The 17500-nt window shown below is 51.7% G+C and overlaps 1 protein-coding gene across 4 annotated transcripts in view; it reads right to left on the bottom strand.

The window, feature by feature from the left end:
- The window catches only part of LOC147020814 (uncharacterized), a 125187-nt gene that overhangs the window by 105311 nt on the left and 2376 nt on the right, over positions 1-17500 (bottom strand). For all 4 annotated transcript variants that reach the window (XR_015061971.1, XM_085896448.1, XM_085896446.1 and 1 more), the window contains exon 2: positions 14315-14496. Coding sequence is in view for 3 of the 4 variants with exons in the window: in XM_085896448.1 (XP_085752574.1) it covers positions 14315-14496 (182 nt within the window). In the remaining variant the exon portion in view is untranslated. The remainder of the gene's footprint in view (positions 1-14314; positions 14497-17500) is intronic.

The raw sequence follows: 17500 nt of genomic DNA, 5'->3' as shown, positions 1-17500 counted from the left end.
TCGCACTTGGAGTGTTTGAAAAAAAAAAACAGTAAAAGTGATATTAACCACGAAGTATCGGTAAACTGTCTGGAGCATTCTTTCTTCAAAGAATAAGGACACGTAGACCATTCCAAGATACCAATTCAATCCTTTCGACATGAACGACTGTTGGAATATGCCCTTTTAACCTTTAGACCAGGTCAGGTCAGATATGGGAGCATGCGCCGGAGTAGCGCATCACTGCGTCCACTTTCCACCAGTACTCCAGGGGCCTCTGTCTTGCCATCCCCCAGGCAGATGCCTGGCCCATCCCAATCTCCTTGAGATGCTGATCAACCTGCTGCAACCATGAGGAATATGGGCAGCCCATTGGCCTCCTCCATTCATGAGGCTCTCTTGCTGAGAGAATCTGGTGAGCAGGATCAGCATCAGGAAAATGAGCCACATGTCAATACAGCCACAGCTGATGCTCATGAGCTATGCAGGTAACAAATCTCATTTGAGTCTATCTCAGAAACCGCTCGTTGGAGACAAAGACGACCAGCGATAGCCAAGGATTCTCCAAAGAGACCTGGTACCAAAGGAATTAAGTCGCCGTCTCAGATCCCTGGTCAGAGTCAAAGTCCCACATCTGTACAGGAACACTGGAAACATCAAGGACCTGAAGACTCGGCCTTTCGTCCTCCCGCGCAGGTACCGGCAGCACCACACCTCATGATCCAGTGAATCTCTGACTCTCCAGGCCTGACCCAGACGCCTGTTGACCTCTGGGGAACAGCTACCAGAAACATAAATATTACTGCCAAGATAAGTGAATCTCTCCATGACCTCAACATCCTCATCACAAACAGGTACAGACAGGATAGTAGCATCCAAGATGTCATTGAAAGCCTGGATCTTAGTTTTGACCGAGGAAACCCGTAATCCCAGCGGCTCCGACTCCTCATTCAGCACCTCGAGGGCCCCTAAAACGATATCCAGTCTCTGCAAAATCAAGGTCAGAGATCTTGACATTCCCAAACGATGCACCGCAGCTTGATCTCTCTAACATCGTCCTGAGAATCCAGTCCATACAAGTGCTGAAAAGTGTGGGGGCCAGTGCACACCCCTGACAAACTCCAGCAACAACTGCAAATAAGTGAGAGATGGTATCACCACAGCTCACAGCACCCTCAGTACCAGAGTATAGTTCAGACATCAGATCAGTTTTGGTGGCACCCCACGAAGACCAAGAATCCTCCAGGGGGCATCCCGATTCACTGAATCAAACGCTTTACAGAGATCAATATAGGCTGCAAGCAGCCCCTGCCGAAACTCTCATCTGCGTTCGGTGAGGACATAAAGAGCAAGGATGCGATGAATCGTTGACCTCTTTGGTGTAAAGCCTGACTGCTCTGGGCAGTGGTGCTCAAGCAGATGGTGGCGAACCCTATCAAGAATTATGCGAGCAAAGACCTTGCCCGGCACTGAGAACAGCGTCACCCCTCAGTAGTTGTTGCAGTCCTTGCGATCACACTTTCCTTTCCAGAGAGGGACAACAAGGCCCCTCTTCCAATCAGTTGGGATGATGCCTGTGTTCCAGGCAGAGCACAGAACTGCATGCAACGACACGAGTGCAGCATTTCCACCAGCCTTGAGAAGTTCAGCATGGATGCCAAAGATCCCAAGAGCTTTACCCCATTTCAACCGGTTCACTGCAGCCTGTGCTTCAACAAACGAAGGTGGACCACAGTTGATTGTAAGGTCAGCAATCATATAGAAACACCCCTGACATCAAACTCCATAGCTGCTGGATCAGCCTGGTACAGCCGCTCAAAGTAACCGGCTCAGCGGGCCTTCACTTCGGACTCCTCCGTCAAGAGCCCACCACCCTCCACTATAACCACAGTTCACCGAGGGATGGGCTTGGAGCAACGCAATGCACATATCACTTGACCACAGGTGATTCTCCACCCCCTCACAGATTCCTTGCACATAGGCCTCCTTGTCCACCCTTAGCCCACATTCACTTTTTCGCCTCAGCTCCCAGAACAGCTCAGGTCTGCAATTAAGCCTGGACCTGCGACTCTGGTGAATGGTATCCAGTGTCCCTTGAGACAAAATTCTTCTTCACCCTTCAGTGAGTTCCAAGACATCAACCGGCAACATCAAGGACAGTGGTATTGAAGGCAATCCACAACCCTTCAAGATTCCCCAAAGCACCCAGACCCCCCAAATCTCCACTCAGCTTGTTCGCAAACTGCTCAGCTACCCTCTCATCCTTGAGCTTGCCAACATCCAGCCTAGACTGGGATGGTACCATTCTCCTGGATTTCACCTGCAACTTCAGAATTGCTACAACAACCCTGTGGTTGGTGTTGAGGAACTAAGCACTCCGGTAGACCCTGCAGTTCTGCATCATCCTCCAGCGACCATCAACGAGCACATGGTCAATCTTCTTTGCCCCACCGCCAGCGTTGGGATACCAAGTCCAGCGATAAGCCTGTGGGCGGTGAAACGATGAACCGGCCACCCCAAGTCCATGACTTCTTGCAACGTTAAGGAACTTGGTGCTATTCTGGTTCACAGTTCCAGGCTCATGGGGACCACAACATGTCTCATAACCATCCCTATCAGTTCCAGTTGAAGCATTGAAATCCCCCAAGACGAGAGAAGCTGATCAACCACAGATTCAAGTGTGGCATAGATTGCGTCCTTCACGGTGAGATCACTCGCCTCAGTCGGAGCATATACAGAGACCAGGGAAATGAAACCCAAGGAGTGATGATTCCTTAGTCTCATAATACACTCATTGACCGATGTTACCTGAATTCAATGGAGTCAGCTTGTGGTAAACAGCTACAGCAACTCCTTGGGCATTGTAACCATCAAAACGGCTAGACCAATAGTAGGTTTAACCACCCACCATGATCTCGCCACTATCCGGTCTCTGAACCTCAGAGAGTGCTGCAATACCGATGTCCAAACACTTGAGCTCAGATGATAATAGAGACAAGTGATCATCCTCTCTTCGGGATAGGACATTCCAGGCGCCCACCCGAAGGGCCCACCTCAGGTTAACCCAAGGAGATCACCATCTGCTGGACGACACCTCAGCACCACTCCAACACTCTCTCGCAATGTGACCCGGGAATGTTACCCCATGGTTTCCTTCCTATCATCAAAGATTGGGGGTCCCGAAGGCTTTTCCCCAATCCCGTCATCCGATGAGCTGCCCTGTGAAGGGAAGCCGCACAGGACGTACTCCCACGGAGTGGGTTTTCAGATTTATTTTTGCTTTTCATACGTTTTACGGAATGAAGGGTTTTACGGTGGCCGGAGTGCAAATCCTGCCACCAACCTCCTTATAAAAAAGTAACCCAACTGCAGGACGACATCCACAGACATAGTTGGGCACTAGATATGGATGGCCATTGGCTCACAAGAAGCTCCTCGGCCCTTTGACAGGTTTTATTTTTAATCCTGCTGGGTGTCCATATCCACACACCCTCCTCACCAAAAAACCTGGTGGGGGAAGACGGCTTAGTCGCCGACAACCCGACCATGAAACATGTTAGTATAGGTTTACACGGTATCTGCAAAAAATCACAGATCTAATCTGACCTAACAATACATTTAGACCCCTTAGACCATTTTATACCTTTTCGACCTTTTGGATGTTTTAAGACCCTTGAGACACCCTTAGACCCTTTAAGACTGCTTTGACAATTTAGACATTTAGACTCTTCGACCGCTGAGAATCTTAGATCTTTGGACCATAAGTACTGTGACGTCTACGGGACTTGAACAGTCCTGCCAACGTAGAATGAGCCGAAACGATGGAGGTGGTTTATTTATTTATAACCCAAACATGGTGGTTCTAATCGCTCTACCGCAAACGGGACGAGGAAGGTGGCACGAGTCACTTTTCACTGAGTTGATGATGTTTATTTGTTTTTATTATTAACCAGAAATAACAAGACTCAGCAAGAAGAGGGATCCGGGGCGATTCGACGGGATGGTGTGGGATCGGGCGTGGGGAAAACAGACAATTTCAATGAAAAAACAGAACTCAAACCCTCTAAGGCGCCAAGTACACGTGTGTGTACACACACACACACACACACACACACACACACACACACACACACACACACACACACACACACACACACACACACACACACACACACACACACACACACACACACACACACCGTAGCTACTTCTGGTGGGCAGGCTGGACCGTGGTGTGGACGCAACTGTCCCTGGATCAGCGTCGGACGAGCTGGCCTTGCTCTCGTCTGGGGGGGCGGGAGAAACCGTGGTGCTGTCGACCTCCTGGTCCTGGCCCAAGTCCGCTCACAGCCGCCAGGGAACCAGTTCTGGCGCCAAATTGCGAGCAGGAGAGGGAGGCAGGTCCGCCCGCCGTTCGACCCCGTACTCCGAGTCAGCAGAACCCCAGAGCCAACCAAGGTGAGGCACGAGGCTCAGCAAGGCTCCAAGACACGATGAAGAACACGATCGAATCAGCACAAGTACGCTTCCCGCGCAACAGCCTCCACACCAAAAAACACGATCTTTTTGTCCCGATCTTATTCCTCTTCCTTTTTGACTCCGAACAGAACCTTTTTATCCTCCCACCCTCGTCACTTCCAATCGAGCCGTTTTATTGGCCCACCACCGTCACCTTCCGCCAATCGTGATCACAGAGCGGAGCCATCCGAAGCCCTGTCCTGTGACGTCACGGCCAGCCTCCAGGGACTACTAAAAGGGGTTGACGCAGACACACTTACCCTATCCCGTGTCCCTATCTAATTACGTGACAATTATCATTTCCCCCTTGAAGAAATGAACATTTACGAGACAACTTATCACCACTGAATTGCTACTTATTACATCGAGATCCTGGTGAACTCGAACAGCATGGCATACCTAATTAAACATCCTAATTACCCTTTGAATGCATACCCCCCCCTCAAACGTAACACTGCCCCCTCCTCTGGTACCGCAGCTCCTGCAAGGTATATCACAGGCGGTGCCGTACCAGCCTTAACACTTACTGACTCACACCTCATTAACCTAACGAAATAAAGTAGGAGGAGCAATGGGCAGCGAGTCGCAGCTAACTTACCTATCCTGCTTCATGTACTACCCCCTTATGGCCTTATCCTCGCCTAAACAATCATTCGTTTTTTTTTTGTTTTTTTTTTATTTTATTTTATCACATAATAGCACTGAGCGAAGTTGCACTCCATCTTCTGGATCATCGCTCTTGCCCAACACTCTTCCAGTGATCTGGGGAGGGGAAACAAAAGGTTCCACAAAAACACAACACTTATACTTTACATTCCTACTCTAAGCCTTAACGACACTATTCACAGGATATTTACACTTGACCGCCTCCCCCAGTGGATGCTAAAGACCCAGCGTTACCTGGGGAGCCAATTTTCAAATTTGCTTGCCCCAAAATTATGCGGACATCATGCCCTTGCTGCACCTGTCAAGTTGTGCGGGATCGAGTGGGACTCATACATCTTCACAACACTCACACCATGGTCATCATCACATTTCTAGGTCATGGTCCTCATTTTAATCATGCAGGCTGAATCCCGTCGTGGCCGTGGGGTGGGTTACCACAAGATGATGGGGGCATCTCAGGTGCAACCATGCCCACAGGTAAGCTTTAATCCAACCCGGACGTTTCTCCGACCCGCTCCCTTTGATTCCCTCCCCCCTGGTAGCCATCAGCTCTAATCCCGTACAACACTCTGGAAGGGGTCTCACTGGCTCCTCTGGCCTTCCTGGGTCGCCAAGGTCCTACCTGCCTTGGTCGCCCAACCAGACCCTCTCCCAGTTTCCTCCAGACACTGTCACCATTAGCCACCAGGTGGTGAATCTCCTTGAAGGGGGTCGCAATTCACGCTCACCGTGAGCTTCAGCAATCCCTGCGCACAAGCACATCATCCCCACCCACAAAACCCACATGACTCCCCCACCCCATCGGCCTTACATGTGACACCTGCATTTCTAACACTTCGCCGACCATGACCTTCCCTGTTACCACACCATGTCCAATAAAAATCAATGTGTGCACCATACATTTCACTTCTTAACTTGAAGCAACTCACACAGCACTTCTCACCCGATCCATGCACCAGCCATTGGACAGCCACTTGTGCCCGCTTTGTTACCAATTACCCACTGTCCCGATTGTCACTCTAAAACCCGACAGAACTTACAAACCCATGCCAATTTTCCCACAATTCATTTTTTCCACCAAAGGAGGGCACTTCGCCACAATCTCAGCAGCCGAGCATGGCCGTATATGCTCAGCCCAATCTAGTCTCCCCGACCCCCGACAGTGATCTCCGGACCCAACCTATGAAAGGGCATCTCGGATAGACCTGGCGGTTCAGCAGGAGGATTCACCCTCTCCGAGTCTAAACGTCTATTGGAGGGTCCCTCCATCGCCGGGTACCGGCAATATCGTTGCATGTGTCCTCTTTGCCCGCACCGGAAACAACTCCCCATAAAAGGCCCCCGTGGGTATCGGTGTAATGTCTCTTCCGGTTCCGGACCCCCTCGGCCATAATCGAATTGCTCTATTGGCTGGGCTGGACCCCGCCACTTTGGCACACCAACTACCGAATTACCCCTTATCAAACTTAACAGTTTCTGGCAAATTTCCTGAAACATTTGGGTAATGCCAATTTCTCCCAGCCCCCCTCCCTGATCCTGGATCTCCGCCTGTCGGATCGTCACCGATGGCCTCTCTGGAACCCGACCCGGCCGACTCCACGAGGCCAGCCTGGCCGCGCACTCGGCCGCTCGGTGAACAGTGGGTGGATCCTGTAACTCCACTAGCGCTCGGACCTCAGGGTCAGGAAGAGCAGCTAAAAATTTCTCTAGTGCCAGTCTGTCCCACGCCTCCACTGTAAGGTCCCGATACGCGATCCTGACTGATTGGTAAATGTCCTGTGCCAGCTCCTGCACTGTCTCACCCGGCTTTAATCTGCGGTGCTGGAGCTGGGCCTGCACCAGATCACAGTTTGCCGCGAACCCAAACCGACGGCTCAACGCCTCGCAAATGTGGGAGCTGGTCAACATCCCCTCCGCGATCACGTTTAACACATCTGCGGCTGGTCCCCGCAACGTTGCCACCAAATTCCCTGTACGTTCCCGCTCATTCCACCCGTTTAGTCAGGAAATGCACTCAAATTGCGTCAGAAAAGCTTCAACGCTCCCTGACCCGTCGAAATTTACCAGGGGGATCACTTTTACGGTGGCCCGCTTCTCAGTTTCTCCCCTGTCCGAATCCAGCCCAGGGATCAAACACCCTTGTGGCTGCGTATCCAATTTCGGAGCCCACTGTGGCCAAAGATGTTTTGTGGTGAGGGTCTCATGGGTCAATTTTGCCTCCTGTTCCAAACGTTGAATGGACCGATTCACCTCTTCCCGCAGGATCTTCTGGGCCCGCACAACCTCCTCCAAGGCTCCGTCGCGAGTTTGTAGCTGCTCCTCAACCAACCCGGACACTGTACTTACAAAAGACGGCTCTACCAGGCCTTTATCTAAGACTTCATCTTGGCTCATAATTTTATCTTGTTCGTCCAAACGAGCCTCCAATCCTTTTACCTCCTCCGCCAAATTCATCCCTTGCTTCCTCAGCTCTCCCCACTCTTCAACTTGCAGCTGCATACGAGCATCCACACAGGCACGATGACGTTCCAGGCCCTCATCCACTTCATCAACCCGAATGTTCGTTGCATCAATTTTATCTTCCAATTTTTTCCGTATATTTTCCCCCTCCAATGTAATTTCTACCTTTGTTTCCTCCAATCTATCCTCGAATTTACTTTGTATTTCTCCCAATTTAACATCCACACACTCCTGCATCTCAGTTTTCATTGTCTCCATCTTTTCCCCCAATTCATCCCTCATTAAATCAATCCGTGCACCCAACTGTTCCCCCATTACCCCCAATCGATCCGCCATCTCTGCCCCCTGTGCCGTCATTTCTGCCCTCTGTGTCACGAATTGATTTTCCATTTGTGCCGTCATTTCTGCCATTTGTGCCCCCTGTGCCATCATTTTTGCCCCCTGTGCTGTAATTGCACTCATTAAACGTTCCAACATTGTCCAGATCGTCATCGCGCCGGTTTCCGGCGCTGCCGGCTCCGTTACGGGCGATGAAGCACGGTCCACGCTCGGAATGGGGGAGGTTCAACCCTACCCCCGTCTCTCCCTTCTTCCCCCGACTCGCTGCCAGACACGTGGCCTTCCTCCTCAAACATCTGCACATCCGCCATGGTGCAGAAGTCCCGTTTGCCGCCAATTAATTTAAATTTGAAAAATCCCGCCAAAAGTTTCCCGCGCTCGCGCGCTTTTCTGTAATAATTTTATATTCCAATTCTTGGCGAGATTTTAATCTTGGTATATTCTCCCGATACCAAATATAATTTAGAGGGGTACGAACATCCCACTCCTGACACCAATGTGACGTCCACGGGACTTGAACAGTCCCGCCAACGTAGAATGAGCCGAAACGATGGAGGCGGTTTATTTATTTATAACCCAAACATGGCGGTTCTAATCGCTCTACCGCAAACGGGACGAGGAAGGTGGCACGAGTCACTTTTCACTGAGTTGATGATGTTTATTTGTTTTTATTATTAACCAGAAATAACAAGACTCGGCAAGAAGAGGGATCCGGGGCGATTCGACGGGATGGTGTGGGATCGGGCGTGGGGAAAACAGACAATTCCAATGAATATACAGATCTCAAACCCTCTAAGGTGCCAAGTACACACACACACACACACACACACACACACACACACACACACACACACACACACACACACACACACACACACACACACACACACACACACACACACACACACACACACACACACACACACACACACACACACACACACACACACACAAAACGTAGCTACTTCTGGTGGTCAGGCTGGACCGTGGTGTGGACGCAACTGTCCCTGGATCAGCGTCGGACGAGCTGGCCTTGATCTTGTCAGGGGGGGGCGGGAGAAACCGTGGTGCTGTCGACCTCCTGGTCCTGGTCCAAGTCCGCTCACAGCCGCCAGGGAACCAGTTCTGGTGCCAAATTGCGAGCAGGAGAGGGAGGCAGGTCCGCCCGCCGTTCGACCCCGTACTCCGAGTCAGCAGAACCCCAGAGCCAACCAAGGTGAGGCACGAGGCTCAGCAAGGCTCCAAGACACGATGAAGAACACGATCGAATCAGCACAACAACAAGTACGCTTCCCGCGCAACAGCCTCCACACCAAAAAAACACGATCTTTTTGTCCCGATCTTCTTCCTCTTCCTTTTCGACCCCAAACAGAACCTTTTTATCCTCCCGTCCTCGTCACTTCCAATCGAGCCGTTTTATTGGCCCACCACCGTCGCCTTCCGCCAATCGTGATCACGGGGCGGAGCCATCCGCAGCCCTGTCCTGTGACGTCACGGCCAGCCTCCAGGGACTACTAAAAGGGGTTTACGCAGACACAATTAACTATCCCGTGTCCCTATCTAATTACGTGACAATTATCATTTCCCCCTTGAAGAAATGAACATTTACGAGACAACTTATCACCACTGAATTGCTACTTATTACATCGAGATCCTGGTAAACTCGAACAGCATGGCATACCTAATTAAACATCCTAATTACCCTTTGAATGCATACCCCCCCCCCTCAAACGTAACAGTACGATTGGAAAAGAATGGAAAAATACTTTACACCTCTTGACCACTTTGGACCCTTTTTGATCCCTTTGACCTTTTGAACCATTAGCCCCTTTGGAAGTACAACACACAAATATCTTCAGACTTTTTGCAAAATACAGATGATACTTTTTTCGGCAAGTAACATGCAATTCTCCACCCAACCAGAAACTCGGTGCTCTGCTCGGTCACCCAGAATTTGCATGTTCACAGGTGGTGTCCAGTGAGCAATGCGACAGTGATGTCATTTGCATAAAACAGATACGACCGAAAGTGTTTGCGCTACGTGACGTCAAACTTGACACAAATAAGTTGGAAAACATCAACAAATTCCGAGCAGATTTGATAATCTGATAGTTATTAAAAAGCAAGATTTCTCTCGGGACTGGGGGACAGATGCTGCATTTACAAAATGGTGGCAATTTGTTGATGTACAACGTTGTTTCCATGGCAACGATGTCACCCATGTTAAAGTATAGAGGTTTTTGGAGGGACAAAGGAGACGATAACTCGGAAACGCTTTAAGATACAGGTATCAAATTGCAACAATGTTCAAAGGTGACAGTGGCATCATTTGCATGATTTTCATCATACCTGTCAAGCTGCCACCTGACATGTTCTTGTCCGTCTGTATGTCTGCAAGATATCTCAAGCATGCTTGGTGTTGTCTTAATGGTTAGGGTGGTGGCCTTGGGATCCCATGATCCTGAGTTCAAATCCCGCAAGGCTGTTGAATTAATACAAGGTGGGGTTGACTCAGCCCGTTCATCCTTCCGAGGTCGGCAAAATGAGTAACAGCTTGCTGGTATCCTGTGTCGGAGTGGCGACGCATCCAGGATTATGCCCAATCGCCAGGGAGACTGGTTAGGCAGCACCAACGCTATGCACAGAGTATGGTCCCAATGGATGGATGGATATCTCAATCAGTTATTGAGGAATTCGGACGAAACTTGGTGGGTGTATGCGAAGGGCGTATTGATTCGATTTTGGATAAGATCTGGATACAATTTTTTTTTTCACCGATTCTTCACCATTGGGAGCCAAAACCAATATTTCAAAACGTTGTGGACGGATTGCGACAACCTGGTGGATGAGTTGGGTTGGTGACAAGAACAAGCAGATTCTATTTTGGTTCAGGTCCGGATGCAGATCTGGCCTATCAGTGGGATACAAAACCAAACTGTTCAGCTTCACAGAGGTATGTGCTCTTCCGAGTGGCGTTCTCATTCTTTTTGTATGCAAGATCAAGACGCATGGAAGAGCTCGAACATATAACAGATGAAGACGCAACAGAACAAAAGGAATATCAGAGAGAGGAATTGGGGGCAGTGTGGTGTGGGCAAGAAGAATGCAGAAGCAAACTCTCAGGAGGGGGAAAAAAAAACTAGAAATCTGGAAGGAGGTGGGCATGGAGAGTGGGGTGGGAGGGAGGAGCGTTAACAGGGGGAGAAAAAAAGATCATGGTGCTTAAATGGATTTAAATTAAAAATTTAAACACTTCTCTTATGTTCATACTTTCTCATTCATTAATAAGTTACGAGAGTCATTGAAACGGTTGAGTTCACCACAAACCTCATAATTCACATGCAAAGTTAGAATATCCAACGGTACAACCAATGTGTGTGAAATACTCCAATAGATCTGCAGAAGTTTTTTTCCTTTTCTTTTCCTTCTCATTTCTATCATTTTTTTTTTAGTGATTAAGCAGGGACACAAGTTCTACAAGGTTTATTTTTTATCAACTTCCTCCACGTGATGATGCATCAAATGAACCATGTAACGATTCGAATTTGTTTCTATTATACTATATTTATTGTACTTTTTCTTGTTTATCCTATCTGATATAAAAACATTATCATCTCCACCATCTGCGATGTAATATTTTCACCCCTGTGTGCCTGTCTGTCTGTCTGTCTGTTACGTGGCAAAATTTGTTTTTACCAAATATGTTGGTCTGTCGTGTTTGTCTGTTTGTCACACTAATTTTGGCCACAGTTTTCAAACAGTCATTGGCGTGTGTTGGTGACCGGCCAAAGACAGCAACGCTTAATTTTGGTGAAGATCGGAACATGAGTTATTTAATTTCTAAACGATTTTTCACCATTGAGAGATGGGGCTAAAAATTAAATTGCATGATATCTCAGAATGTTGTAAACCGATTCGGGTGAAACTTGCTGGACATGTTGGGTGTGACAAGGAAGAACTGATTCGATTTTGGTGAAGATCTGAATCTGAATCTGGATACGAGGATTATTTAATTTTTAAAGTGATTCTTCATCATGGAGAAATAGGACCAAAAACGATAACAAGAACGATATTTCAAAAACGTATTGGGCCCGATATGTTCTCATGGATCAGGCATTGCGTGGCTGAGGAATGCGTTCTACCGAGTGACCTTCCAGTTTTTTTTTAAGTGAGTCTTCACCATTGAGAGATAGGACTAAACCGATATAGTGCATGATATCTCAAATAGCTGTGGACGGATCCCGATTAAATTTTGTGGACAGGTTGGGTGTGTGACAAGGACGAACTGATTACATCTTGGTGAAGATCCAGATCCATATCCGACCACTATAATTACCTCCGCCACCGAAGGTGAAGGAGGTTATGTTTTCACCCCCCTTTCTATCTGTTTGTCTGTGTACATGATATCTCAAAAAGTTGTGCATGGATCCAGATGAAATTTTGTGGGCAGGTTCGGTGCATGACAAGGCTGAATTGGTGAGATTTTGCTGAAGATCCGGATCCGTATCAGACTACTAGAATTTTTAAACGTGATTCTTCACCATTGAGAGATCAGGCGAAACCGATAAACACGATATCTCAAAAAGGTGTGGACGGATTCGGATGAATCTTGGTGGACATGTTGGGTGCGTGACAAGGAAGAATTGATTCAATTTTGGTGAAGATCCAAATCCGGATCCGACTACTTGATTTGTTAAAAGTAATTCTTCACCATTGAGAGGAGGGGCTCGAAAACGATATTTCAAAAATGTAGTGGGCCAGATATGTTCTCGTGCATCAGGCATTACAGAGGGGAAGCATGCGCTCTCCCCAGTACCCTTATAGTTTGTCTGTCTGTGTACAGGATATCTCAAAAAGTTGTGGATGGATCCAGATGAAATTTTGTGGACAGGTTTGGTGTGTGACAAGGAAGAAATTATTTGATTTTGTTGAAGATCTGGATCCGGCCTATCGGTGAGATAAAACAAACTGTTCAGCCTGGTGGAGCTATGCACTCTACCGAGTGCCCCTTTCGTTTTTTTTTTAACTGCAATTGCTTCAAATCTAGAAATAAACTAAAACTAAACTTGAACAGCAACGTGTGTCCATAAAGTTATTGTGCAACTTTGATCTTTCATAACGCTTGATGTACACTTGATGGATATAAACTATAAATGGTGCAATAAAGACCAATTAATCATATAAAAAAATACTTTACAGTTCACATTTTTAGGATTCAACATAACCGCCATCTTTCGTAATACGTGTACATTGTTCCATCTGATTTGCCAACTTATTGAAAACGTTCTCCAGTGATCTCCAGACAGTGCAGCTTTGTGATCATCGTCCTAAGTTCATCAAAATGATGTGGTTTTGATGGGAAAACAGCTTTGTATCGCCTCATAACATGTAGTCCAAGTGGGACAGGTCAGGTGAACGAGGTGGCCAAGCGATGGGTCCACGTCTTCAGATCCACTTGTGTGGGGGAAAAAAGTCATTCAAGATCCGTCAGACATGCGAACCATAGTGATAGGAAACCTCATCTTCTACTTCTTCTTTCGGCTGCTCCCGTTAGGGGTCGCCACAGCGGATCATCCGTATGATCCGCATCGTGATTTGGCACATGTTTTACGCCGGATGCCCTTCCTGACGCAACCCTGGTCGCCTATTACGACACAGGGATATGGTACACCTATTTTAACCGGGGTATACACTGGCCCAGTATACTGGTACTCATTTCGTCGACCTCGGAAGGATGACAGGCTGAGTCAACCCCCTGGTGTATTAATTCAGTGGCCCAACGGGGCTTGAACTCAGGACCTTTTTGATCCCAAGCCGCTGCCCTAACCACTGCGCCAACACCAGGCTGGTAGGAAACCTCATCTAACTGGTATTAAGGTGAGATGTGAAAGATTTAATCATCGTAGATTGGGAAGCAAATGCAGTAATTGTGGCGGTTAAACTTACCACTGATGTAGGAAGAGTTGACTTAGCAGAAAATTTCAACTCGTCGAGTTAGCCAGGGTAATTGCTGATTTAACATGAACAAAACGCGATTAACTACTCTTTCAAGCACCATTTGGAGCTTGTTTACATAGTGTGTACGTCAAAAGTTATAAAAGTTCAAAGCTGCACAAGGACTTGATGGACACCCTGCATGAGCTCGGCCTCGAGGCACTGCACAAGTAATTACACTGGGAAAGAAGAGGAAGCCTACACAACATTTCCACGTACCACGGTTACCATCTACTGTCTAACAATGGCAACGAATTCAGGTTGAGGAAACTGTGCATTGATGTGCGAGCAAGAAAAGCACGAGTATGCCGCATCCGTCACAACCTGGCGGCCTTGGGCGATTCCAAAGATGGCCTACCAACATCATGCACACTCGTCACTGCAGGTATCACTTCAACTCCTCCAAGGTTGGACCTCTCAAGGTGATCACTGCTCGATGGAGCCTGGGTCACCTCGATACCTCCATGGTTGCTCGTCCCCGATCGATCCGCCGTGACGGTATCATCGGCAGACTCACCGAAGACATTGGGCTTGTCGCACCTCCAACACCATCCATGGAAAAGATTAAAAAAAAAATTTAATGTAACTTCACATTTCAATGACCGAGCTCATTTCACTTTTGGGGCCGTATATTTATTACGTACGCACCCCCCCAAAAAATCAAACATTAGAGAAAGGGACAGGGGTTGGGGAGCATGTGGAGGGCTTGAGGATGAGGGGCAAGGCGAAAGGAGGAGCGAGGCGAGGCGAGGGGCGAGGCGGGGCGGGGCGGGGCGAGAGGAGGGGCGGGGCGAGAGGAGGGGCGGGGCGAGAGGAGGGGCGGGGCGGGGCGAGAGGAGGGGCGGGGCGAGAGGAGGGGCGGGCGAGAGGAGGGGCGGGGAGAGGCGAGGGAGGGGCGAGGCGAGAGGGAGGGGCGGGGCGAGAGGAGGGGCGATGCGAGAGAGAGGAGGGGCGATGCGAGGAGAGAGGAGGGGCGGTGCGAGGAGAGAGGAGGGGCGATGCGAGGAGAGAGGAGGGGCGATGCGAGGAGAGAGGAGGGGCGATGCGAGGAGAGAGGAGGGGCGATGCGAGGAGAGAGGAGGGGCGATGCGAGGAGAGAGGAGGGGCGATGCGAGGAGAGAGGAGGGGCGATGCGAGGAGAGAGGAGGGGCGATGCGAGGAGAGAGGAGGGGCGATGCGAGGAGAGAGGAGGGGCGATGCGAGGAGGAGAGAGGAGGGGCGATGCGAGGAGAGAGGAGGGGCGATGCGAGGAGAGAGGAGGGGCGATGCGAGGTGAGAGGAGGGGCGATGCGAGGAGAGAGGAGGGGCGATGCGAGGAGAGCGATTCGAGGAGCGAGGTGGGGCGAGGCGAGAGGAGGGGCGAGGCGAGAGGAGGGGCGAGGCGAGAGGAGGGGCGAGGCGAGAGGAGGGGCGAGGCGAGAGGAGGCGAGGCGAGAGGGGCGAGGCGAGAGGAGGGGCGAGGCGAGAGGAGGGGCGAGGCGAGAGGAGGGGCGAGGCGAGAGGAGGGGCGAGGCGAGAGGAGGGGCGAGGCGAGAGGAGGGGCGAGGCGAGAGGAGGGGCGAGGCGAGAGGAGGGGCGAGGCGAGAGGAGGGGCGAGGCGAGAGGAGGGGCGAGGCGAGAGGGCGAGGCGAGAGGAGGAGAGGCGAGAGGAGGGGCGCAGGCGAGAGGAGGGGCGAGGCGAGAGGAGGGGCGAGGCGAGAGGAGCGGCGAGGCGAGAGGAGGGGCGAGGCGAGAGGTCGGGCGAGGCGAGAGGAGGAGCGAGGAGAGAGGAGGGGCGCAGGCGAGAGGAGGGGCGAGGCGAGAGGAGGGGCGAGGCGAGAGGAGGGCGAGGCGAGAGGAGGGGCGAGGCGAGAGGAGGGGCGAGGCGAGAGGAGGGCGAGGCGAGAGGAGGGTAGAGGAGAGAGGAGGGGCGAGCAGAGAGGAGGGGCGAGGCGAGAGGAGGAGCGAGCCGCGAGGGGCGATGCGCGAGGAGGAGCGAGGCGAGAGGGGCGATGCGAGGAGAGAGGAGGGGCGAGGCGAGAGGAGGGGCGAGGCGAGAGGAGGGGCGAGGCGAGAGGAGGGGCGAGGGGAGAGGAGGGGCGAGGGAGAGGAGGGGCGAGGCGAGGGGCGATGCGAGGAGAGAGGAGGGGCGAGGCGAGGGGCGATGCGAGGAGAGAGGAGGGGCGATGCGAGGAGCGAGGAGAGAGGAGGGGCGAGGCGAGAGGAGAGCGATTCGAGGAGCGAGGAGAGAGAAGCGAGGCGAGGGGCGAGGGGAGGGGGGGGGGGAGAGGGGGGGCGGGGCGAGAGGAGGGGCGAGGCGAGAGGAGGGGCGAGGCGAGAGGAGGGGCGAGGCGAGAGGAGGGGCGAGGCGAGAGGAGGGGCGAGGCGAGAGGAGGGGCGAGGCGAGAGGAGGGGCGAGAGAGAGGAGGGGCGAGGAGAGAGGAGGAGAGAGAGGAGAGAGGAGGAGAGAGGAGGGCGAGAGGAGAGAGGAGGGGCGAGGCGAGAGGAGGGGCGAGGCGAGAGGAGGGGCGAGGCGAGAGGAGGGGCGAGGCGAGGCGAGAGGAGGAGCGAGGCGAGGCGAGAGGAGGGCGAGGCGAGGCGAGAGGAGGGGCGAGGCGAGGCGAGAGGAGGGCGAGGCGAGAGGGGGGCGCAGGCGAGGCGAGAGGAGGGGCGAGGAGAGGCGAGAGGAGGGGCGAGGAGAGGCGAGAGGAGGGGCGAGGCGAGGCGAGAGGGGCGATGCGAGGAGCGAGGAGAGAGGAGGGGCGAGGCGAGAGGGGCGAGGAGAGAGGAGGGTGAGGCGAGAGGAGGGGCGAGGAGAGAGGAGGGGCGAGGAGAGAGGAGGGGCGAGGAGAGAGGAGGGGCGAGGAGGGAGAGAGGAGGGGTGAGGAGAGGAGGAGAGAGGAGGAGCGAGGACAGGAGAGAGGAGGGGCGAGCAGAGGAGAGAGGAGGGGCGAGGAGAGGCGAGAGGAGGGAGGGGAAAGGCGAGGCAAGAGGAGTGAGGGGAAAGGCGAGGGGAGGGGAAAGGCGAGGCGAGGTGAGAGGACAGGAAAGGCGAGGAGAGGTGAGAGGTCAGGAAAGGCGAGGCGAGGTGAGAGGACAGGAAAGGCGAGGCGAGGTGAGAGGACAGGAGAGGCGAGGTGAGAGGACAGGAGAGGCGAGGTGAGAGGAAAGGTGAGGTGTGAGGAAAGGTGAGGTGAGAGGAAAGGGGAGGTGTGAGGAAAGGGGAGGTGTGAGGAAAGGGGAGGTGTGAGGAAAGGGGAGGTGTGAGGAAAGGGGAGGTGTGAGGAAAGGGGAGGTGTGAGGAAAGGGGAGGTGTGAGGAAAGGGGAGGTGTGAGGAAAGGTGAGGTGTGAGGAAAGGTGAGGTGTGAGGAAAGGTGAGGTGAGAGGAAAGGTGAGGTGAGAGGAAAGGGGAGAGGAGAAGAAAGGGGAGGTGAGAGGAAAGGTGAGGTGTGAGGAAAGGTGAGGTGTGAGGAAAGGTGAGGTGTGAGGAAAGGTGAGGTGAGAGGAAAGGTGAGGTGAGAGGAAAGGTGAGGTGAGAGGAAGGGTGAGGTGAGAGGAAAGGTG

Source organism: Eptatretus burgeri, chromosome 9, assembly GCF_056783735.1.
Source record: "Eptatretus burgeri isolate ZD-2024b chromosome 9, Ebu_testis_v1, whole genome shotgun sequence".
Lineage (NCBI taxonomy): Eukaryota > Metazoa > Chordata > Myxini > Myxiniformes > Myxinidae > Eptatretus > Eptatretus burgeri.
Note: the sequence above shows the minus strand (reverse complement) of the source record. Positions and strands in the feature narration are given on the sequence as shown.